The sequence below is a fragment of the Pogona vitticeps genome, chromosome 4 (assembly GCF_051106095.1).
Source record: "Pogona vitticeps strain Pit_001003342236 chromosome 4, PviZW2.1, whole genome shotgun sequence".
NCBI classification, from domain to species: Eukaryota; Metazoa; Chordata; class Lepidosauria; order Squamata; family Agamidae; genus Pogona; species Pogona vitticeps.
This window is the reverse complement of record NC_135786.1, coordinates 135,697,992-135,723,847: the sequence shown is the minus strand read 5'-3', so window position 1 is coordinate 135,723,847 and position 25,856 is coordinate 135,697,992. Positions and strand designations below refer to the sequence as shown.

Genomic DNA, 25,856 nt, shown 5'->3' with positions numbered 1-25,856 from the left:
AGACTATGTGATTGTTATATTTATACATGGCCCTATGACCAGGTGAGGATACAAATAACGGGAACAATGACAGTGGTTGGGTAGTAAAAGAATAGGACTATCAAGCTGTAAATAATTACAGTGGTGCCTCACTTAACGATTTTAATTAGTTCCAAAAAAAATCGCTATGTGAAAACATCTTTAAGCGAAACACCATTTCCCATAGAGATGCATTGAAGCGAAAATCCCCATAGGAAAAAACGTTAAGCGAAACCCATTGAAATGCATTGAAGCCTATTTCAATGGGGGAAAAAATTCACAAAAAATTCAAAAAGACTCAGAACAAAGCCAAATTAAGTTAACAAAGGTTTTATTAGGTGCACTAACAATTCCAAGCATTTTAAACATTTTTAAACATTTTAGAATATTTTAAAAATAGCAAAAACGGGGCTGTAAAAAAAACGTTAAGCGAAACAAGGGGACCTAAAACTGTCATCGTTAAGTGAAGCATGGTCCCGAAATCGTTAAGCAAAAATAGCCCATAGGGAAAATCGTTAAGTGAAGCACAAGATCGCTCCGAAAAAGCCATCGTTAAGTGTATTTTTCGTTGTACGAAGCAATTGTTAAGCGAGGCACCACTGTATAGATATCAATTATTCTCTATGAGCCTACAAGGTAATAAAAGCATTATTGACAGAAATGGCAAAGTTAGGGAAACAGTGTAGGATTTCACACTTGGAAATGTGTTAGGAATCCTTGATTGATGTTTAACCTTTTTGAGTGGGTCTCCAGTAACAACATGTACCTCACCTCAACTGTTTCTCTTTCAGCTTTAGCCTCTCTCTCTGTGTGTATGTGTGTATGACAGTCACTTTCGGGTCATTCAAAAATGTCCAGGTGGATTTAAATATTCTGAAATAGGTTTTTGTGAGTTCCCATTTTTGATGTTAGATTATGATCATTAATTCTCCTGTGCAGAAATCGTCTTGTTTGACCTATGTAGAGTGCAGATGGGAATTGCTGACAAAAGATGAATCACGTTAGCAAAGAAACAAGTAAACATGTCCCTGATGTTGTGTGTGACATTGTTGATGCTTGTAATTGTGTTCCCAAAGTACATGTGGGGATAGAGACGGCGTCTAGGTTGCAGCAGGGTTTAGTTCCCATCTTTGTATGTATGATATATCGTGTGACATTTGAGATTGTCTGTAAGCAAGTATAGGCCTGCCATCAAGAGCTTGGGAGATTTAGGTGTTCTTGTCAGTAATGGATTGTAGATAATTGAAGATGTGAGTGCCTCAGAGTGCAATTACGGTACATGGTCAAATTCCACGGGATTTTCTCCACTTATAAAAAGGGTACATGGTCAAATACCACAGGATTTTCTCCACTTATAAAAAGTGTGAATTCTATTTTTTATTGATCACATTACACAAAGACTGAATCAAATTGGTCCAGATCTTTTTGCTCCGAAAGTACCTTTTTTTCCTCTCTGCTGCTTTTCAAGCTAGAATGAGCTGAATAGACTTTTTCCCGTCTGGTAGTTGTGATATGTTCTTGTAAAGACAGGGGGTGGGTGGTATGTCTGTAGGTGGTGCTTCAGGTGATGTAAGAGTTGGGGTGTGATGTTCAGGATGGGGGCAGACATGTAGAAGCAAACTGCTGTGATTATGGTTCACTGTCAGGTTCCTACATTTTAGAAAAACATTTCTGTAGAAAGACTAAGCTAGTGTGCATTCCCTTGTCCTTAGCCTCTCAAGGGAGGACAAGGAGCTTAAGCACGCATACATGCACTTACAAGCAGCATCAGCACTCATCTCCCTCCATAAAGCCTCTGCTCCTCCAAGACATTTCTTCTTTTTTAAACAGCTCCCCCCACCCAGGTGGACAGTTCTGTTTATTTATTTATTTATGTATTTTTTAAAACAGCTTCAGGAACTCTCCCACTGTGAAGATAAGATTTGGAAGTAAGTGATTGGGAGGAAGGAAAGCCTTCTTAAGGCATTCCCTTTGAACCGTGCCACCTACAGGTGCTTTAAATGAAACTGCAAATATGCCTTTTTGCTCTGCCTCTGTGGCCACTTGTATCAGAGAGAACTGGATGCCCCAGTATGACTTCACAGTGAAAGAATGTGAGTTAATTCCCATTTCCCTCATTGTCACAACCTCAGTAGTAGGCTGAAGGTAACAACTAGTGGTGTTCGTTCATTTTCTCTTCTGGGTCTGTCTTAACAGTAGGTTGATTCTGAGTATTTGTCTTCCCTTGTCTGCTTGCACAGACTAATTATTTCTTTGAAAACTTCAAATGCCTTGCTTATCTTAAAGCCTTTGACAGAGGATCTGGTGAAGTACCTGTATATCTTCAGCTACCAAAAAAAAAAAAAATGTTTATAGCCTCCCTTTTGGAAGAGTCAGTGTTACTACTGGTAAAGTGTAGTTCATAATAACACCATTATCAGTTTAGATGTACATAACACTCTGATTAAACCTATGAGGTTTTTTTAAAAACCTCTTAATTGCTCTTGCATCTTAAACTTGTACTTTTAATGCTTCGTATCAATTTGTTTGAAAAGTGACTACTCAGTGTGTTCGGCTTCTGTTCAGGGGGGTTAATCACCTAAATTCCACTGAAATAAGAAATTAGAAATCTAAAAAGACTAGTTGTACTGAATTCTTGTTGGAAACCCATATGGTTAATCATACTTTTGTTGTTGTTGTTGTTGTTGTTTAGTCGTTTAGTTGTGTCTGACTCTTCGTGACCCCATGGACCAGAGCACGCCAGGCCCTCCTGTCTTCCACTGCTTCCCAGAGTTTGGTCAAATTCATGTTGGTTGCTTCGGTGACACTGTCCAACCATCTCATCCTCTGTCGTCCCCTTCTCCTCTTGCCTTCACTCTTTCCCGACATCAGGATCTTTTCCAGGGAGACTTGACTTCTCATGAGAAGGCCAAAGTATTGGAGCCTCAGCTTCAGAATCTGTCCTTTCAGTGAACACTCAGGGTTGATTTCCTTTAGAATGGATAGGTTTGTTCTCCTTGCAGTCCAGGGGACTCGCAAGAGCCTCCTCCAGCACCACAATTCAAAAGCATCAATTCTTTGACGGTCAGCTTTCTTTATGGTCCAGCTCTCACTTCCATACATCACTACTGGAAAAACCATAGCTTTGACTATGCAGACTTTCGTTGGTCCACATAGTCATACTTTAGCTTTGCTTAAATCTTACTGGAAACAATATGTTAGTTATGATTAACCTTTTGTTTTCAATAGGATTTAAGCAAAGCTAATTTCCTTCGGCTTTGTCCACCACAGGGTTTTATACTAATGCAGTTCTGCAGGTTGTTTTACATTTCTGAAACTCACAAAAAGAGGCATCCAATATTTCCATTTGGGAGCCATAGTTCTGCCCCCCACCCCGGGGAGAGGATAGCCACTGTTTAGCAGGGGGCCTCCACTTTAAAGCATAGATACCTTTTGCTGATACCTCTAGGTGAGGCCCAAAGGACAACCACTCCCGAATCTTTCCAGCGTCTTGGGTTACGGCTTTCACTATGCCAACCAGAGAGGACCTTACAGCCCCAGCTGGGATTAATGCCATTCAGTTTTTCAAATGAAAGCTTTTCTTCACGAAGCTTTGTCCTCCTTTTATTTAAATCTTGATACTGTATTGTGTTGCCAAAGCTGACGTGGTTGTTACAGTCTCTGTTTTCTCTACTAATATTTTTAACATGTCATTTATGAATAAATAAAGAGGAGAGTCTGCCTAAGAATCAAACAAAAGGAATTTATTAGGGAAACAGAGGAATCAGGATACAAAGGAAAAGGTAATTTATCAGTCTAAACTGGAAAAAAATCTATATAATCTTTTATAATATTATTATCCACTTGCTCATTATTTTCACTACTATCACACACTGATTCCACACTGATTCTTAACTCCTGACATGAGACATATCCCTTCTTTAACTCTCTTGGCTGCCAGATGGGTGGTGAATGAATGAATGAATGAATGAATGAATGAATCTCTCAACTCTCCTGTTTTCTCTCCACTTTCATCTCTCAATTCTCCCTGAAACACTCCATTTGTGCTAACCAGTCACCAGCCAGCTACCAAAACTGTCAATCACCCTAGCCCTCCAGCCATACCAATCCACAGTACATGCATTCCAGCCTGTGTCCATAACATCCTAATATAAGTAATTACTCATACATTTAAACATAATGACTCCAAACAGATAGGATCACCACAAATTGCCACAGGCCTGATATAATTACTTTTTTACTTATGTGGAGGCAGAGGGCAGGTATAGGTAGTGGTTCCAGTTTGAATGTTATTTTGGAATTATTTTTTTTTGATCTAACTGGAGTACAGTAGATTATGCTAGGTAATTCTAAGATGTCAGTGGTAATTGGCGGGTGCATCTGCAGACTGAAAACAGTTTTGGTTTGCTTTGTTATGGAAGGTCATCCTCCCAATCCCTTGAGGCTTGCCTGATTAGATCTCATCTTGCCTTTAGAGAGCAAGCAAAAATTAAATACTTTTTGTGAAGCAGTTGCCACCAGCGCCCAGGGTGGACTGCCTGCCCTGGCCTTGCAACACCTTGGGAGCCTGTAGAAGCTGTCAGCTCTCGAACACCCAGAAGGCACGGGGAGGGAGGACAGATGTCTGCTGAAGGAGGCGCTTCAGGAAGATGGAGGGAGTAACGGAGGGAATAAAAGAAGTGGAATGGGGGGGGGGGCTTGGAGAGCAGGGGCAGGCTTGAAAATCTTGATTGAAGAGGTGACCTTGGAGGGGAAGGAGATTGAGGAGGAGACTTTGGGGGGGGGAAGCTGTGGACACATGGGGACCCCCCCTGGTTTATGCTTCTGGAAAGGTGGAACACAGCTGAAAGGAGGATCCCTGGCAGGAAACAACTCTCAAGGAAGTCACATTTGTGAGAAGAAGGGGTTGCATTCCACTTGCTCCAGAGAGACTATAGCTAACTGCAACTTGTTGGCTGCCATGCTGGCCAACTGGAGCAGCAGTGCCCACCCCAGCACAGTTGGGATGCTAGTGATGCAAATATGAGTGCAAGAGAAAGAGGAGCAAAGAAGCCCAGCCAGGTATGTGACCTGGTCTCGGACTTCTACTGTTGTCCCATTTTTTCATGCCGGGACTGATGTAAAGCTAATTGGGGGCCCAACCCTCAAACGTCACTGGCAGGGTCGAAGGTGTGGTTACTGTTGTTTAATAAAACTCTTTCCAATAAAGGCTTTTACTGGTTACACTAGCAACCTGGAACTGTTGGAGTTATTACCTGGGCTGGTGGTGCTTATACCTTTTCATGGTGCTAGGCTTTTGAACTTTGAGAGTCGATTGTCTTTCTAATACTATTTTCATCATTCTGCTGTTAAAACTGAGTTGTTGTGTGTGTTTTCAACTTTTTAATGATCCATAGCTCCCTATTGGTTTAGGCTTACTAGGCATTTTGCAGTCTCCTTGGGTGCTGAAAATAAAAATCTATTTTTATTTTCTTCCCTCCACATCTATGTATGATTGAGTAGATCGCGAGCCAGTATGGCTAATTTGCTTTTTATCTAATACTGACTATCATGTGAGTGGTCAATTCTTTCCTATCTTGCATCTTCAATATGGAAATTGTTGTAATTCGGTGCACATTTTCATTCTGCTCCAATGAATAACAGTTCATCACTGTGTCTAGGAAATGTTTAATAGTCTCCACTATTCAGCTGCCTTTATTTTTGTCGTTTGTTCTTCCAGTGTAGAATTGTGAGCAATCTTGTTTTTGAGGTAAATTAAAAGAAGCAAAAATATTTATAGACATGCATTTTAATGTGTTTCATATGCAGCAATGCAATAAGGAGATCTCATCATCACTAATGTGGGTTTTGAAGTCCTCTGGAGTAATTGCAAACCGACCATGGCCACGGATTGTGTTCACTTTGATAACAACTGCAATAACGCTAACAATGGCTGTGTTCAATATGGTAAGTTTTTAATTAAATCTTGTTACTCTTTCTGTTAATGCATTTATTTATTTATTTTTGTTCTCCAACCCTATTTGCTGTGTAGGTTTTATATGTATTTTCTGTATATGCCTGTGACATATAACAGTTTCAACAGTAACTTCAGAATTCCAGTACGGAAGCACTTCAGCAAGCATCATTTTATCAACTTAGTGAAATACCCTTAGAGCAATTTGTCTTATATTGAACATCAAAGACAAAGTCTCTCCCAATGTCTGTGGTGACATAGAATGGTCGCAAACATTCAGATTGTTTCAATCTAGTTAATGTGATGGAAAGAAAAATTGTCAGTTTGATTGGGATTAATCTTACATAGACCAAAGTATATTATAATTCTGCCTGCATCATTTTGGTGGCAGATTAATTTAGGATTTCTGAATCATCTTATAGGCAATAAATCAAGAAAAAGTTCTAATTAGTGCCAATGTTGTGTGTACCTGCCCACCAAGATCTGGGAGTAGTTAAGGATATAAAATAGATATAAAGCATGGTTAAGTTATTGAACATTGTGAGGGTTCAAGAGTAACCTCAGGCTGGTTGGAGCATTCTTTGGCACTGCCCTTCTTTGGGATTGGGATGTAGACTGATCTTTTCCAATCCTCTGGCCACTGTTGAGTTTTCCAAACTTGCTGGCATATTGAATCTAGCACCTTAACAGCGTCTTCTTTTAAGATTTTAAATAGTTCAATTGGAATGCCATCACCTCCACTGGCCTTGTTGTTAGCCGTGCTTTCTAAGGCCCACTTGACTTCACTCTCCAGGATGTTTGGCTCAAGGTCAGCAACCACACTATCTGGGTTGTCCAGAACATCCAGATCTTTCCAGTATAATTCCTCTGTGTATTCTTGCCACCTCTTCTTGATGTCTTCTGTTTCTGTGAGGCCCCTACCATTTTTGTCCTTTATCATGTCCATCTTTGCACAAAAGGTTCCTTTAATATCTCCAATATTCTTGAACAGATCTCTGGTTTTTCCATTTCTATTATTTTCCTCTCTTTCTTTGCACTGTTCGTTTAAGAAGGCCCTCTTGTCTCTCCTTGCTTTTCTTTGGAGGTCTGCATTCAATTTTCTGTAAATTTCCCTATTTCCCTTGCATTTTGTTTCCCTTCTCTTCTCTGCTGTATGTAAGGCCTCGTTGGACAGCCACTTTGATTTCTTGCATTTCCTTTGCTTTGGGATGGTTTTTGTTGCTGCCTCCTGTACAATGTTACGAGCCTCCATCTATAGTTCTTCAGGTGCTCTGTCCACCAAATCGAGTTCCTTAAATCTGTTCTTCTCTTCCACTGTGTATTCATCAGGGATTTGGTTTAGATTATACCTGACTAGTGCAGTGGTTTTTCCTACTTTCTTCAGTTTAAGCTTGAATTTTGCTATGAGAAGCTGATGATCAGAGCCACAATCAGATCTGGTTTTTGCTGACTGTATAGAGTTTCTCCATCTTGGGCTGCAGAGAATATAATCAATCTGATTTCTGATGATGATGTCCATGTGTAGAGTCACCTCTTGTGTTGTTGGAAAAGAGTGTTTGTGATGACCAGCTTGTTCACTTGACAAAACTCTATTAGCCTTTGCCCTACTTCATTTTGAACTCCAAGACCAAACTTACCTGTTTTTCCTTTTATCTCTTGACTCCCTACTTTAGCATTCCAATCCTCTATAATGAGAAGAACATCTTTCTTTGGTGTCAGTTCTAGAAGGTGTTGTAAGTCTTCATAGAATTGTTCAATTTCAGCCTCTTCAGCATCGGTGTTTGGTGCATAAACTTGGATTACTGTGATGTTGAAGGGTCTGCCTTGGATTCGTATTGAAGTCATTCTATAATTTTTGAGATTGTATTCCAGTACAGCTTTTCCCACTCCTTTGTTGACTATGAGGGCTACTTCATTTCTTCTACGGGATTCTTGCCCACAATAGTAGATATGATAATTGTCTGAATTGAACTCACCCTTTCCCGTCCATTTCAGTTCACTGACACCCAGGATGTCAATGTTTATTCTTGCCATCTCCTGTTTGACCATATCCAGCTTGTCAAGGTTCATAGATCTTACATTCCAGGTTCCTATGCAGTATTTTTCTTTGCAGCATCGGACTTTCCTTTCATTTCCAGGCACATCCACAGCTGAGCGTTCCTTCGGCTTTGGCCCAACCAGTTCATTAGCTCTGTACTTTTCCTCCGCTCTTCCTCAGTAGCATGTTGGACACCTTTTGACCTGAGGGGCTCATCTTCCAGCGTTATATATTTTAGCTTTTTTTGGGTTTTTTTCCCCCATGGAGCATTCTTGGCAAAGATACTGGAGTGGCATTGCCATTTCCTACTCCAGGTGGATTGCGTTTAGTCAGAACTCTCCACTATGACCTGTCCATCTTGGGTGGCCCTGCACGGCATAGCCCATAGCCTCTCTGAATTACTCAAGCCCCTTCACCACAACAAGGCAGCAATCCATGAAGGGGACAGCAATCCATTAAGGTGATTGAACACATGTAAAGGTTACTTAAATATTATGCTCACTTTCGAAATCTGTTGTTACTTCAGTTGCAGATTTATGTTCTGCTGTTCACCAGCATCCCAGGCAATATCTTATAGAGCTGGACAATTGGGAGGTCACAGTCATCTAGCCCAAGTCTTGCAGATATGTAGGGCTTTGTACATCTTTGCTGGACGCAGGCATATCTGTGCAAACCACAGTTTAGTTTGTCATTGCATACAGCCAGAGCCCGGTCATTATTTGGGGGGGGGGCAGGGGGAGCAGTACAAATTGTAGCTCCCTTCTACAATGATACCACAATTTTTCATCTTGTATATCCTCAGACAAGATCTACATTTCATCATGAATAGCTTAGTGATTTAGGTATCTGGCTTTGGAACCAGATTTTGGGAGTTCGATCCTACACTGTGCCATCTGGGAGGAGAGCTGTCCTGTGTGGCCTTAGGCAAGTTGCACAGTCCCAGGGCCCCCGCAAAAAACATAGAAAGGTTAACCTTAGGTCTGAATTGATTTGATAGCACACAATTATTATTAATGGAGAAAAAACCACTGGGCTTTTAAGCCCCTAACCTTCCCCCCCCACACACACACACATACACCCATGAGATTCCTGCAGATAATCTATCTGTACTTAAACTATTTTAACAGTTTCTGCTCTTTCTCAAATCTTCCTGGGGGAAAATAAATCTTTGTGCAGAAGTTAGGGATGTCTAACAGGGTAGACAGTGTTCTTGCTGAAGTATAATTTCTAATGAAATAGTACAAAAGGTAATTAAGATTTCAGGTCTGTATGTATTCAGAGAGCTGTTACATAGCAAATCAGGTATTTGCAAAGCAAGCAGTTCAGCCTGGCCACCAGTATCTTCCCTGATGGAAAATAAATTGGCTGTGAACCTCCAAGCCAAGATAGTGCTGCAGTGGTCTCTAGCAGTTTTTCCAGAAACCTGCTGGAATGCAATCAGTGGAATACAAATGAATACAAGTTCTGTAGAAAGAAGATGGAAAGGTGTATTGGGAATAGCTTTGCTAGATGTCAGAGAGGACATGAAGGCCAATAAAAAGGAATCTTAAAAATAAACTTCTTCACTAAATCACTCTTGAGTGACAAAACAAGCACTGGAAAATAATGCATTAATAGGGGTATACTTTCAGCTAACATCAAATTGCTGAGGGTGATGTCAAGGTAGAGAAATTACTCAGGAAGGTGTCCAAATAGAAAATATCATACTAATGAGCGACTGTAATTACAGTTGTACAGACTGTGTAAAAGGCATTATCCATTCACAATCAATGAATACTTTATCAACATTGTAAATGACAGTCCCTCTGAACAGCTGGCAATGAAACTAACCAGAATAGAGAGATCTGAACATAATCCTGAGTTGTGCCCAGGACCTTTTATAGGTACTGGAGTTTAAGAAATGTGTTATGAAGATCCTTGATTTTTGGAGTCTTCATCTTGCGGGACCGAGGCGATGTGATTGTATCGGAGGGCTTGGCTGTAAATAATAGATTTAGTGGTGTGTTCAGGATGGAAACTTAAGGCATACAGATAAATATATCAATCAGTGGGTTTTCAATACAGTGTACTGTAGTGCTAAGGTGTCCGTGCTGTAACTTCACAGTGGTGTCAAGAAAATGCACCTGTTGTGTGGATTGGTCCAGGTTAAAGTCATTGAAATCCTGGTGGAATTTTTCTAGAGCTTCATTTCCATAGGCAGAAGTATGGCATTGCGTGATACATTCTTTTCAGGTGTATAGTATTACTCTTGTAGAGGGGAAATTAGCCCAAGAATACCAACAAAATCTGAGCTTCAATAACACACATTTTTATTTTACCATCATATTCACTGAAAGAAAACATTGTTTAGTACACCATATGTAGCAGTGGACCACCAGTGGAAGAGCAAGACCAAGTGGAATCAGGGACAGCATTAGGAAAATTGGAAAAGCTGAAATATCACTGGAACAGGGCTGTCTCCAGGCAAGGAGCAGAATAGTTTTAGCTGAGATATATATTTTAAAATGAGTATAAATCACATGAAAGGGAGTATTTCTTTCCACAGCAGGAACCTGGAAGCAAAGCTGCTCATTTTCGAAAAAAGAAACATGTGAGGTTGGTTGAATATAATAGGAGTACAATTAAAAGGCTGTTACCATTATTTTTCTATTGATCAAATATTGTGTGACACATACAAGGTCAAATTACATGTGACACTGAGCTTACGGTACATTTAGCAGTCAACAGAATACTTGTCTGGTAACATGATTCCCTCAGAGCTGTGGGCTTAAGCCATAACTCTTGAAAATTAAGCCCCATTTACCCCCAATGACCAGTCACAAAACAATGCTAGTATGATAAATTGAGTGTGGAGGTATAAAAAACTTCTGCTGGAACAAACTGGAGTCTCTTTTCCACGTAATGGAATTTTGCTTCCATATTTTGAGCTGAGGATCTCATATCACTTAAGCTTGTCTTCACTGCTGTTTTTAATATTCCCAGACTCTCAAGTTCCTTAATTTGCCTTGAGCAGGTCTCTTTTCCTATCCTGAGGTGCTACATGAAATTTTGCTAATAACTTTTTCTCATTCCTGTCACTTATCTCTGTTTTCTATCATGCCTCTTTCATCCTCTCTTCTTTACCCACCTTCAGACCTTTACTTCTCATGCCCTTGTTTATTCCCTGTCATGTCTTTAGGACAGCTAGCTATTGCCCTAATCAGCCAGATCTCCGTAGGCTTCCTGCTGCCTGACACAACTGCCTCTGCTTCTACTATTTCTTTTGACAGCATACAAACCCACTTGTCCCTTGGCTCTGTGTAAGGTTTTTCCTAGCCAAACTAACATTTCACTTCTAATTTGTAAGCTGCCACAGGAACAGTTTAATGAATAGCAGTTGCTGGACAGCAAAAACAGGAGCTGTTGCCTCTTGTGGGCTTCCCAAAGGGATGCTGCTGATTGTTATGGGAAGCAGGATGCTAGACTTAGTGGACAAATCGAGCTTCAGGCTCTTCTTAGGTTAACTAAATCTGCAGTAGGGATTAAGGATATCTTTTGCTAAAAATGATCTCTTGACAAGCTGGTATTTTGAGAGGGAGGATTCTCTGCAGCCCAGTCATGTTTCCTGTCTCCTCTTCCTTTTCCTCTCCTCCTCTCATTCTTCTTTCATATGCCAGAACTGCTGCTGAGAACAGAAATGGGAAAGTGTGGTGACTGTAGGTGTCTTGTGGACATGGACCCTAGTTCTGCTGGTCCGTCAAATATCACATGACTGAGAGGAAAAGTGGATAGTTGTGCAAACTCAGTTGCACACAGCAGAAACACAGATGTAAAATGGGCTAGGTACAATTTGAAGTTAAAGATGAAGTTTTCAGGGAGAAAAAAACCTGATGATTTAACTGAAAAGGAAATGGGGTGCTGCCAGGATGCAGACCACCTTGTGTGAAAATCAAGGTGACTAAATAAAATGGTGACACCAGTGAAGAATATCTTAGAAGACCTTGATGTGCGAAAGTTCATTCTCTTCATGATGGGAAAAAATGAGAAAGAAAGAGAATACAACATTTTTGTCCATCCAAATGTTAGATACCTCCTTGATACTTTTTGGAAACCCTAAAAGATTCAGTGCTTTTCATGCTTTCTTCTCCTGCCTTCTTTCTCCTTTTTGTTCTAGTTTTTCTTGGATGATGACGTGGTTCCATTCCTCCCCATTCCTAATGCATCAAACGCAAGTGTTCCTGATGCAAGTGATCAGACACAGTGGTATATTCAAAGCAATTATTTTTTTCTACCAGTAAGTTTGTCTCATGTCTATTTCTACTCATATCTACTGTCTGTAAAATGATAACAGCTGAGATATATTCGCATGTACTTCTAAGAGCTCCTTAATAGATGCTCCTGAACTGATCTAGATCCATGTGAAGGCTTCTAGTAACATACTGTAGTTTCTCAGATGATGAGTTTACAATTCCATGAAAATAATGTAATTTCTAAGGAGAGACAAAATGGAGCCCCATGCAGAAGTTGCATGGTGCTCCTGCTTCTTAGTAGGAGTCCAGGCTTATTAGCTCATCTTTTGCATGTTTATTTGGAAGAAAACCCAGTAGGCTTCAATGGCATATACTCCCATGTGAGCGTGCCTAGAATTGCACCACTTCTGGCTAACTGTGGTTGCATGGAAATCAACATCATTACTTACCTTACTGGAAAGGTGTGGAAGCTCCTTTTCCATTCTCTTCTACTCTGCTGAGGATCAAAAGTGAAAACCAAGCAGGAGGAAGGCCAATATGGAGGTCCTTCTCATCCTGTTGTCTTCTGGCTCGGAAGTGAGTGTGACAGTTGTGTGGGGAGAATCTCTGTGATTGTTCTGCTGATGTGATTCCTGCCATTTGACCTTTATGACAATTCTGTAGTGTGGAACAACAACAACAACAACAACAACAACAACAACAAAAGCGGAGGAAGCAGCTCCCTTGGAATTACTCCTTGTTAATGTATGATAGGACTATCAGTCTACTCAATTTTAATAAATATTGTTTTTTTAAAAAATCCTACACGTAGAAAACATGTATATAAACTTGGACTAGAATTGTTTATCCTGAGCTTTATACTAGAATTCTGTTGGGAAAAGATATATCTGCCCACATTAGTAGCTGCACAAATTGTCACCCTCTCCCCAACTTGCCAGGGTGTCTACTGTGTGACACCCTGTTTGCAAAATTGGTAAGACATCCCAGTTAGAAGAGTTAACCCTTTGCACAATTCCCTTTGCAGCATGACTGTGACAATATGCGAAGAACATTTCTCTTTCAGAGCATATGACCTCCCCCTTCTAGCTATATTCTGATGCAACGCAGCCTAGACTCATATTTACCCCCTTGGTGGTACTAGGCAATAGTTGCTGATTAAAGTTTGGCTTTTCTCCTCTAGTACTTTATCTACTGCTGCATCCTGGGCTTGATTTCCTGTTCTGTTTTCCTCCGGATAAATCATGAGCTGAAAATGGCAATCATGCTTACTGCTCTGGTTATCTACAATGTCATTCTTCTGCATACACATGGCTCTGTGCTAGACAATTATAGCAAGTTCCTATACACAGTGACGCCTCTAAAAAGGTAGGAGAGTTAACCTATCTCTTCATTAAAAAAAATGACCAATCTGGATATTTTGAGACAGAGTGCTGCCTGTTTTACTTTTCTTCTCTTTTTTTCTCCTTATAATGTCTAATAGAAATGCGTTGCATGACCTCACTGTGTTGTATATCTCCACCCAAGTATGGGATGAATTGGAGATCCTCAGCAGGGGAATGTCATGTTACATAGTTTGTGTTAGAACATTACAAGGAAGAAAAAGAAGAAAACCAACTACAGCTCACATCACTGGCATCCTCGTCTCTTTTTAAATGCTAGTTCTCTGTTCCTTCTTGGAGCCTGTGGGCAATGGGTATGTGTGAAGAGGACCAATATGTGTTTGCTGTTGATGGTTAGTGGAACAACAATAATAATATCGGCATCATAGCACAACTAGAAACTACAGATGAAAATAAATTCTCATTCATTAAATTAGGAATAACATGCCTTTTGGATTTGTTGTGCTGCCCAGAGACAGTATTCTATTTAATAAGTCTGACTTTAGCATTATGTAGGTAATCACTTGACATCTGACCATTCAGCCTAGAGGCAAGTGGTGCATCACGGCTTCTCCCAATTTGAAGAGACCCTTGTCCAGCAGGCTGAGGCAAAGAGGCAGTCCCAGAAGCAGCAAGATCAGGGAGCTGGACAGGGGACAGATTGGATTTGTCTTCAGTGTGGAAGGGATTGTCATTCTCAAATTGGCCTTTTCAGCCATACTAGATGCTGTTCCAAGTCCTCAATATAGAGCACGTTACCATAGTCTCTCAAGACGACAGATGCCTAAGAAGAACTGCACCTTCATATATAATAAAGCAATATTTTCTACAAATAAGATATTTTGATTTTCTTCTACCATGACTGCTTGTTGATAAAAAGTGGCAGCTGTTTGAAACTTTAAATGAAAAAGGTGTGCAAGTAAATGTTTGGGCCTAAATCCAGTTGTTAGGTCTAGATACAGTTGGCCCGTAGAATCAATTGCTGGTTGGCGAGTCTTCAGTCACATAAATCCAGTTGATTTGGTGGGTCTCCTCTGGGTGGATTACCGGTTTGATTCAGGCCTTGAGGTTTCTGCCTGCTATGATGACCTCTTTTCTTATATCCTATACTTCCTTTTTACAGCAGTTGTTGTTATTATATGGAAACAACATTGCAAAATTGTGATGAAATGAAAGAGGGTGACTTGAAATATTTAGAAAATCATCAAAGAAAAAACTTAGATAATTGTACTGTTAAATAGAAAAACTTCTTGGGGGAGCTGATTTTCACTGTCATGTTAAGATAATAAAGGATCAGTTGTGTAAATTATTCTGCTTGCTATTGTTATATTTTTACTGCTAGTGAGTGGGATAGATGCTAAGGGGATTTTTTTTACTTCATATAGTAGATAATCTGACTGGTCACAGGTGACATCTACCTTTGGGGAGAGTGCTAACTCATAAATGGAGGGCCATTCAAACATTCAGCCCAATTCCAAATGGCAACCTGAATTATTAGTTTGGGGAAAGCTTTACAATTCTATTCAACCAAGAGTAGAAACTGATCTTTTATTTTAGGTATAACTCAGAATAACATAACTAGCCTGCGAATTTGTACAGCATTCTAATTTTCCTGCAAATTTTTATTTACACCTTTATTTTCACAGACCAGGGATCCTGAAAGACTTGAAGACGATGGGCTCTGTATCTCTCTTTATCTTCTTCATCACACTGCTGGTGCTTAGCAGACAGGTAGAAACACTTACTTTCTCACATTTTTCATAATAGATGTGAAAATCAATCTGAGCTTGTTTATGGTGTTCCAGCTGTTTCTGTCGCTCATCCTTATAAAACATAAACCAACACAACTCACACAAATGACTGTATTTTCCTCACATTATAGGAAAAAACTTGGCACAGTGTTTGAGGCAGCAGAAAAACACGTTTTAATATTATACATATTCTAAGGCATAAAATGATTGACATTATAATAAACTAGTTTAGTAAACTATTTTCTTTAATCTTTCATGAAATCTGCCTTGATGTTGGTACTATATCTGTGCCTACTTATATATAACTTGCATTGTCTGCACTAATGTGTTGTTCATATCTATTGTGCCAGGACAGTTTTTCCTCTTGCATCTTGTCTTATATTTAGAACAGGATATCTCAATTCACAGTATCAGTATTTTGGACATTACATTGTTCTGCACATTATGGAGCAGGAGGTTTGCCCAACTAAGTAGTACAGTGATGCCTCAACTTATGAACTTAATCCTTATTGGAACGGTGTTCGTTAAGTCGAAATGTTCGTAAGTGGAAGCACCATTTCCCATTGAAATGCATGGGAACGGGATTAATCCGTTCCAGCATTAAAAAAAAATACCAAAAATAAAAATAATTAGAGCAGGTCCTACGCTGAGACTGCAAAAAAATCCACACAGACACACAGACACACACACACACACAAATCCAAAAAGAAGACAACACAGCACAGAAACATAACCCCCCCAGTCCAAACCCACCCTCCAAAGCCCACCCAGAACAGTTTTTTAAAAAAAGGAAAATCCGTCCCTTACCAGTATGAAGCCTCCCAGGCTTCCACTGCTGCTGTGACCGCCGGCGGCGGGAGGCTTGAGCCTGGCAGGGGTGCTTTGGCCGCTCACCTCCCAGCTCACCTTGCACTTGCTCCGTGCCACCCTCCGTGGGCCGATGGCAGGAAATTCAAATGGTGGAGGGCAGCGAGGAGCGAGCAGGAGGCGAGCTGGGAGGCCAAAGAAACCCGGCCAGCTCAAGCCTCCCGGCGCTGGGTGATTGCTGCCTCTGCTGCCCCCGCCACTGCCACCAGAGCACCCAGCAGGCTCAAGCCTCCTAGCTCTGGGCTACCCCACCGCATCCCTTTCCCTAACTGTTGGAGCAAAAAAGCTACAAAGAAGCAGCCTCTTCGCCAAAGAAGCAGCCTGTACTGTACTCTTACTTAGTACAGTAGATTCAAATTTCCCACCCTTTCCCCCTGCCTTTTTGTGTTTATCAGTCGAAGCTTACAGAGTAGTCTATTGACTAGATGGGTGGGGTATAAATTCAATAAATAAATAAATAAATAAATAAATGAAGCTCCGTTCACAAGTTGAAGCAAAATTTTGTGAACGGAACGGTTCGTAAATTCAAATGTTCATAGGTAGGGACATTTGTAAATCAAGGTTCCACTGTATTCCCTTATGGTGTACAGGTTAAAACAAAGGGAATTTCTTTCTAGCTCAGCAGAGTCCTTCTAACAATTAACAGAATAAACTAATTTCTTTTTATCACTGCCCTCTCCCTCTCTCTCTTTACTGCATGCCACTATGGAGACCTGTTGGATGGAGAGAGACAATATTAAGTATACCTGAGGGTAAAAAAATGCCTTTATGAATTTTAATTCAAAGAAGAGTGTGCTGTTGAATTGATTATAAAACTAAACAATCAGCTTCTTGAGAACTGCAATTTCCATAGCATTGAGTTTCTCACACTATTTAACGTTTAAATACAGATGATTCATGACATTATAAAAGAGATTTTCTACTTTAAATGCAGGATTGTGTTTATGCTTTCCAATTCTCTGATAATGACCAGTTTATTGCAGCAATTTTGGTAGACTGAGAGGTCTATTTTGGTATTACTGTGCTGTAGCAAGGGTAGGGACAGAAGTTGTTTATTCTGCTAAGGAAATTAGCCATGGATAGAGTGAAAGGCCAGAGTGCTAATTTTCAAGATAAATATGCATAGAGCAAAGTGATGTTTTGTTGTATTTTGTGCTATAAGGTCATTTGTGAAACTGGACAGCTCATAGTCTCAGTCTTCTTAATAGTACTGTTTCTGAAAACAGCAATTGAAATTAATGTCATTATCCTTCCTTTGATTTTTATTAACATCATACAATGTACCTTGTACAATTAAACCAAATACCCTTCTAGTCCAGCATTCTGTTTGCAGATGGACTTCTCATAAGGAGGGTATCCTGTGCTGACTTATATCCCTCCCTAGTCATCTGTCCCCTGCAGTTGTTTTTAGAGGTGCCTTACCCTGTTAACGACTGGGGGCCGCGGTGGCGCTGCGGGCTAAACCGCAGAAGCCTGTGCTGCAGGGTCAGAAGACCAGCAGTCGTAAGATTGAATCCACGCAATGGAGTGAGCTCCCGTCGCTTTGTCGCAGCTCCTCACCAGCCTAGCAGTTTGAAAGCATGTAAAATACGAGTAGATAAATAGGTACCATCTCGGTGGGAAGGTAAAACAGCGTTCCCTAGTCACTCTGGCCACGTGACAACGGAAACTGTCCTCGGACAGGCGCTGGCTCTACGGCTTGAAAAGTGGGATGAGCACCGCCCCCTAGAGTCGGACACAGCTGGACTAAAAATGTCAAGGGGAATCTTTACCTTTACCCTGTTAACATGGAGATATTCTGTTTAGCTGTCATGCCCAAGGCTGCAAACTTGCAAACAAAGTCTATGTTTAACCCCAATAAGATACCACATACAGAGCACCCTAATTTGCAAGATACAAAAAGTTTTTTTCTGGATTTTTTCTTTAAATATTTTAATATTTTCAGACTGTGCATAAGTGAATCATTGGATACTGATCCTGTGGATGAGGGGGTCCTACTGTATATAGAATACATATTGTCTAACCAGGAAATCCATAAGTGCTGAAATACATTTGATTGCCATAGTACAAGCTTTCTCACCTCCAGTATCTTGCAAATTAGGGTGCTTGTATGTGATATGTTATTGGGGTTAAACATGGACTTTGTTTGCTAGTCTGACTGATCAGGCACAGACCTCTGTGGAATCTTTGTCGGCTTCTAATAATGTGATATTGTATCACCTAATTTGCCCCTAGTAGTCATGAGATTGCCCAGTGTTCTTCTAAAGCCACCTTTGTTACTGATCATCAATGCGTTTTGTGTCAGCAGATTTCATAACCTAATTATTTGGTGGGGGGAGTACTTTGTTTTGATGGTCCTGAAAGTCAATCCTTTCCATTCTATTAATGTGTGTGTGTGTGTGTGTGTGTGTGTGTGTGTGTGTGTGTGTGTGAGAGAGAGAGAGAGAGAGAGAGAGAGAATTGTAATAATAGGAGTACGACGTGGAGAAATATTTTTAATCTCTTTCCACACCATTAATAATATTGTTATAAGCCTCTATTTTAATTTAAAATGATGTTTGCCACATTTCTGTGCATCTGTCTCAGGCCACTGTTTTTTTCTTTCTTTATTTCTTTTCTCTCATTGCTACCTCAGTGTGATTGGAGATGTGTTGCCCTGCTGTGTGTTATTACACTGCAGTGCCAAGAGGAGATTTAGCTTGTCCGGCAGAAACCATCAAAAGATGCAGGGCTGTTTAATTCATGGAAGATACCATTCTTCTGTGGGCTATGAAAATATTCCATGCTGTGGTGCGCAATTTAATTGAAACATTTTGTATCTCTATGGAAACATTAATGTGATGGTGAAGTGTTTTATTAAGTGTTGAGGTGTCAATAATTTTTATTTAGTACCTGGGATGGAGCAAGTGGAGTGACTATTTTAATGTGTTAGGTTGGTTTTAATAAGTAAGTATAGGCTTTGTTTCTGTCCTGGGAACTCCAGCTTTGTCATTAGCACCAGTTTTGCAGTGAGTTCTGGTGTATCAGTACTGTAGTGTGTTTGTGAGAGCACTGATTACAACATACGCAGATGTATGGTAAATCATAATGCACTGTAATATCTCTCCTCAGCGTAGAGGCTGGCATGGGCATTCTTAGAGTGGCTTGAAGATATGATTTAAAGAAAAACTTTACCCCTCCCCACTTAGTTTGAAGAGGGATAAACTCCAGGAATACTGCAATGTGTCTTTGGAAAAGCAAGAATTTGGATGTAGGCGTCCCCAGTTGTGGCCAGAATGGTGGTCTGAGTCAGTGACAAATTGCAGAGGGGGTTTGCTGCAACATGGCAGCTCCCATGGAGTTCCAGCTGTGTACCTGTAATGTTGGGAAGCTGACTGCCATGAGTTTTTCTTGCTGTCCGTATGGTCTCCAAAGCACCACCTTTCCTGGTAGAAACTTCATTCGCTGTTTCAGGGTTTGTGGGTGGCATTTGGGTCTCCTGATGGAATGGATCTGTTCCCAGTACTTGACCAGGGGTATTGCTGATGTAACAAAGTTGTGGCCTTTTCCTTCTCTGTGGTTTCTTGCTTAGTGATTTGTTTAGTTGGCCCAAGCCTGATCAATTCTAGGCCAGCAACAAAGCCTCTTAAATATTGTGATTTGTCAACTTAGTGTTGCTAATGCTTGATGCAAATTAATTAGGCAAATAGAGGCAACTCTTTCATATTTCACTCTGCTCTTTACCACAAGAGAAAACGGCACTTTATATTAATTTAGCTGTAAATGTTTGTTGTCTTGCTTCACCGTGAGCTTTCTATAGTTTCAAGCGAATGCCTTTCCATATTTCTTTGTGGTCACTGAATTTTCAAGCTGGTTACTTCTGTGTGCCTTCCTCCTTTTACATAAAATCGATGGGATGCACCTAGTAGAACTACCTAGAGTTCTTCCTTTACTCCCTACTTCCAGCTATGGGAACTTGTTCCATCGCTCCAAATGTTTTTCATGCCAGTGTTGCTGTGGAATTGATGCTTGTGCAGCAGCACTGCTAGGAGCCAAGCTGCCACTTTAAAATATACTCTTCGTTTACTTTCTTCTGTTGCCTTTGCTTATTCCATGCCACATCTGTTCCAAAACCAGTTTGGACTGGAAGGGGAAGTGAGCTTTTTATTCTACATTTTAGCTGCGTGTTATTCACTGACACTGTTGGCTCTTGATTCTTTCCCCTCTCAATGTTCCATCTGCTCCAGATTGCTCCAACCAGCAATCTTTCTTCCATACAAAACTGCATTTGACACCTCACAAGCTGGAACATGGGGTGAGGTTTGGGAAACAAAAAGAATGGGACGGAGTTAAATATCCTGTCAATTGTGTGTCATCAAGTCAATTTTGACTTATGATGACCCTCCCAGAATTTTTTAAGTATGAAATACTCAGCGATGGTTTACCAGTCCTTCCTTCTGTGGGTGCTCTGGAACAGTGCATCTTGCCCAAGGCCACATAGGTGACTGGGCACATACATAAATTCTGTGAGCCACACATGCTCCTGGCCATCTCAGCCAGACCTTCTCCAGGGCAACACAGTGGAGGTTTGAACTTTCTGTACCTACTGTGCAACCAAGCATCCCAACATACTGAGCTGTGCCACTTTTAAATTTACCACTGTACTTCTTTGGATCAGTCTGGTGAATGACATATACAATTTTCCTTTGGTACATACATGTCAGATTCCTAAGAGCTAAAGTTATGAATGTGGAAGCCCAGACAAACTGAGTTGCTGACCATCTCAATAAACACAGTAAATAAAATAAAATAAAATGAAGAGCATGTGCACATACAGCTTCTGGCTGGATCAGGGAGAATATATACTGTTCCATTACTTTTGTGTGTGTGCATGTGTATTTTTTTCTATTGTCACCTGATAGGACAAGATGCCTATTGTTTCTTTATTTCTGTGTCCTCTTTGTAACAGAATGAATATTACTGTAGGTTAGATTTCCTGTGGAAGAACAAGTTCAAAAAAGAGCGTGAAGAGATTGAGACCATGGAGAATTTGAATCGCCTCCTTCTGGAAAATGTGCTGCCTGCTCACGTGGCGGAGCATTTCTTGGCAAGGAACTTAAAGAACGAGGTCAGTCCTCCCCATATCTGTGATAAAATGGAGTAGGCTTTTATGCACACCTTTAGAAAGCAATATTTTCACAGTACATGGGTAGCATGCTGCAGATCGTTCTGCCCTGAAAGTGAGAATTGGCAAAACAACTTGCTTCCATTTCTGCTTTCAGCTTGCAAGAACAAAGCATGAGAAAAGTAGATTATGGCTTATTTTGCCCAATGCATGCTGTTCCCAGGCATGCCTTGAAAGCAGTGTTACAGTGCTTTATTTCCTTTTGGGAAGATCACTGGAACTTTGCTTTCTATCATGTCTATTTGTTGTGAATAGAAAATATACAGAAAGCATTAATATTTGAGCCTTCTTTGGTTCCCCAAAGCAAGCAATATGTTCTTGGGCTCCCCTAAATCTGTGGCGCTCTCTCACACAAACTAGTTACAAAAACAATTTCTGTGTCTTCCCTACTACGTAGGTCCCAACTCCAAATTATATTTCTATTAGCTCTTTATACACAATGAAGGAAAAAATCCAGGATCTTTAACCCGAAAAGGAAATGTCTCAAGCTATGAAGCAAACAAAATAACAGATCATATGCTAATTCTTTCCAAGTATGTTTCCTTTCTCAAAAATGGCTACATAAAAGCTATGGACATACCTTGCATTCAGTCACATCTGAATTAAATAATGGCAAGGGCTTCAGTGGCCCACTGGGGACATTAACAAAAAAGCACAGTCCCTGCCTTAGGTCTTTTTTGTTGTTCCATAATATCCTGAGAGAAGACTGGCATCTCAAAATTTCACAGTGTATTGTGAATGCTCAAAACAGGCAGTGAGTTCAGTGGATTAAGGACAAGTGAACATTCATTTTACTCAGTCTGATCCGCTGCAGCCTTGAGAAGACTGATGCACCCTCCATACACCTGGCACTTACCAACAGCCCATATCACTGGAGGAGGATTTTATGCATATCTTTGGGGAAGCATATCTTGAGCTCCATCTTCCACTACAATAAGTGGGAGAACATGCTTATGCCAGAGTTTCCTGTGTGCAGTGGACCACATGTGCATTTCTGAGTCAGAATTTATTTCCCGTTTGCTGTTCTGCTATTTACATGTCACTTTGATTGTATTTTGCTGGGGGGGGCGGGTGCAGTTGAGTTTTTTGTGCTTTCTAACTTAATTTAAAAAGATGAAAGTCAACAACATCACAGTTGTCAAAACTCCATGTAGCTAAATAACAGGAATCAGTTTCAAAGTCCTTGTGGTCTCTAGAGCAATGGTTCGGGCCTTTTTGCATTGATGTGGAAATGAATTCATGACAAGGGTTATCTCAATTTACTAAATAGGTTAATTAGGTAGTATTTGTTTACTTAAGAAAATGATTCATAGATTAAAGCGAAACACCATACTGTAGAAAAAGTGGAGATGTTAATCTTTGTGATAAACTGGTGGTAAATCATGTCCCATGTAACTCATTGCCCTTCTTTCCCCTTTTCTTTCTCCTCCCACTTCTGTTTTGTTCTGTGAATGTCTTTTGCTGAGAATGCAGAGTAACAGGGTCTCTCCTTCTTCCCTGTTCAACAGGATTTATACCATCAATCATATGACTGTGTCTGCGTCATGTTTGCCTCCATTCCAGATTTCAAAGAATTTTATACAGAATCTGATGTCAACAAAGAAGGCTTAGAATGTCTCAGGCTTCTGAATGAAATCATTGCTGACTTTGATGATGTAAGTCATTAGTGTGTTCAGCTAAAATGTGAGTTCTGCTGTTACACAGACTTATGACCAGAATTCAACACAAACTCAAATTCAGTTGAGAGCAATTAATTATGCCCTGTGTATGTAGTTTGGAAGCACAATGCCTGTTTATCATTTCAAGGAACAAAGGGTGTTGCCTTGATTAATGAATGCCTGCTGTGCTGCTTCCAGCACATCTACTTACCCCATAAAAATGGAAGAACTCTTTACCAAAATATCTGCAGTTACCCCAAAATAGCTGCAGTTTAACTAGTTGGCTGGTCTGGTTCTCAGTGGAGTGAGAGCAGAATAAGGGACATATTGTGGGGGATGGGGAACAAAGTGAACATGGAAGAAAAAAATGGTCTGTAGTGAGCAACCTTGGGGTGGTTGGAGACATCATTTTACCACATTAATTTTGTATTATATATATATAAAAATAAAGAATATATATTCTTTATAAAGACATCTATTGGACATCTATTCTTTATTTTTATAAATATATAAATATATAAATATATAAAGAATAGATGTCCAAATGAACCAGCCTAATCCAGAAATCTATAAGATGAAACTGGGAGCATCATTTATTTCCGCTCTGGTCTCTATGAGCCACACAGGCAGCTTTCCACCGTGTCCCTGTAGTTTCCTCTTTTTACACCTGAATTCCCACTTGATGATCTCTGGGGTTCAACACTTGTTCTGTGTTCAACTCTTGGACTGGAAGGACTCCTGGGAAGGATTTTTAAATATGACTCCTTCCCAGAAGGACTCCTAAACAGGGTCAATAGTGTTTGTGCTTTTATGAGAAGCTGTTGTAGGTAGTACAGATTTACCCCACTGCCTTTTTACAAGCAAGAGTGAATGGCTTGCAATTATAGATTAGGAAATGTGCTAGACAGAATTATTGTGGAGAATAGAGCACAAATTTGGATTTAATATAAAACTAACATTAATAGGCAGGGGTAATTTCAAGGCATGAGGATTTTTTTTAAGCCACACTTTGTCCTGTTATGGCATTTTATTGGCATTTCTGCTTAAAATTAAATAGCTTTCAGTACAACGTATATTCATCATGAGCATGTTAACGGATATAATCATACCTCTCGATGCTCATAAATGGCTTTTGATATTTCCCAGAATTCCATTAAGTTGCTTTATATTTTTCTGTATCTGCATTTCAAGCATCCTTCGTATAAGTGTTCATGTAAAGTAACAGAAATATTTGATTGTCCAAAGTTTACCCTCTGTTGGTGGGTAAACTCTGATAATTCTGCCTAGCATATTTTTGGCTTCCTCCATAAATACAGAATAATCTAAATTGCTCTCTTGGGTTCCATACAATTGTTGGTCCAACCCCTATTGGCTGAAATCCAGTTGCTTAGTGCAGTAAGTCTCACTAGAGCAGGCCCACTGAATTAGTGGAGATTTGGTGAGTCAACTCCTCCATATTTTCCATTGATTCACATAAGCCTAGTCTAGTCATAACTTACTTCACCATACTAAATCATAACTAGAGTGGGTGCATTTGAATCAGTGGAACTTATGGGTGAGTTGGCTCATCAAATCCCCACTGATTTGGTGGGTCTGCTCTAGTGAGACTTGCTATCTTAAGCAATAGGATTTAAGGCAATAAATATAATTTCAGATAGGAATTACTTCCCGTAGCCATTTGAAATGATCTGTTGCTACACTGAGGTGACAGTAAAATATACAAACTTGGCTTTGAAAACCTACAAAACCTCCAGCTTGCAAAAAGTGAAAGGTTACAGCAGTAGAGAGAAAAACTCCACACCAGGAGCGAAAATGGCTAGACTGATTTGAATTGGCCTTTATGTCATGTGATCAGCACAATAAAAGTGAATAGTCCATTTTATAGCTGCACTAAATCCCTCAACATTTGACCTTGTAGTCACAGCATCAGTTTTTTTCCATGTGGGGGAGAACTGAATTGTTGTTTAAGAATTTACAGTGGTGCCTCGCATGACGACGTTAATTTGTTCCAGCGAAATCGCTGTAGAACGAAAACGTCGTGATGCAATTTTAAAAAGCCCATAGAAACGCATTAAAACCAGATTAATGCATTCCTAGGGGCTTCAAGGTCACCATCTAGCGAAGATCCTCCATAGCGCGACCATTTTTGCTGCCTGTGCAGCAAGGAATCCATGCGAAAACACAGCGGGTGGCCATTTTGTTTACCCGGCGGCCATTTTGAAACCGCCAATCAACTGTTAAAAAATCATTGCATTGCGATGATCGGTTCCCGAAGCAGGGAACCGATCATCGCAAAGCGAAATTCCCCCATAGGGAACATTGTTTTGCGATCGCTTTTGCAATCGCAAAAAGTTTGTCGTGATGCGATTTTGTCGTCAAACAGAGTGCCCGTCTTGCAGGGCACCACTGTATTTCTGCGATTTGGGGCTTTTCTTGTCTTTAGTTTCCTAGATAGTACTGTTCAATATAATGGAAAGGGGAAAAAGTCGCAGAAAGAAAAATAGTCCAATATGCCCTAATGCAATATAAAAGCTGACTAAATTGCGGAGTTCAGCAGTTACCGTATTTTTCCATGTATAAGAAGCCCCCATGTATAAGATGCCCCCCAGTTTGCTAACCCAAAATTAAGAAATCTAAGTGGGGCTTAGCAAACGTAGGGGGAAAGGGATCAAAGCACTGCAGGATCTTTTTGATACCTGCTTTCTTCCTTCGTGCTAAGCCCTGCAGGGCTTAGCAAAAGGAGGGAGAAAGGGATCAAAACAATCCCACGACTGCATGATCGTTTTAATCCCTTCCCCC

General features: G+C 40.3%; 1 protein-coding gene across 2 annotated transcripts in view; it reads left to right on the top strand.

The window, feature by feature from the left end:
- Positions 1–25,856, top strand: part of ADCY2 (adenylate cyclase 2) — a 149,103-nt gene that overhangs the window by 109,178 nt on the left and 14,069 nt on the right. The window contains exons 16-21 of one of the 2 annotated variants that reach the window (XM_072998449.2): positions 5,827–5,964; positions 12,163–12,282; positions 13,419–13,603; positions 15,264–15,348; positions 21,184–21,342; positions 22,908–23,054. In XM_072998449.2, coding sequence (XP_072854550.2) covers positions 5,827–5,964; positions 12,163–12,282; positions 13,419–13,603; positions 15,264–15,348; positions 21,184–21,342; positions 22,908–23,054 — 834 coding nt within the window. The remainder of the gene's footprint in view (positions 1–5,826; positions 5,965–12,162; positions 12,283–13,418; positions 13,604–15,263; positions 15,349–21,183; positions 21,343–22,907; positions 23,055–25,856) is intronic. The other variant, XM_078392565.1, reaches the window with a different exon arrangement.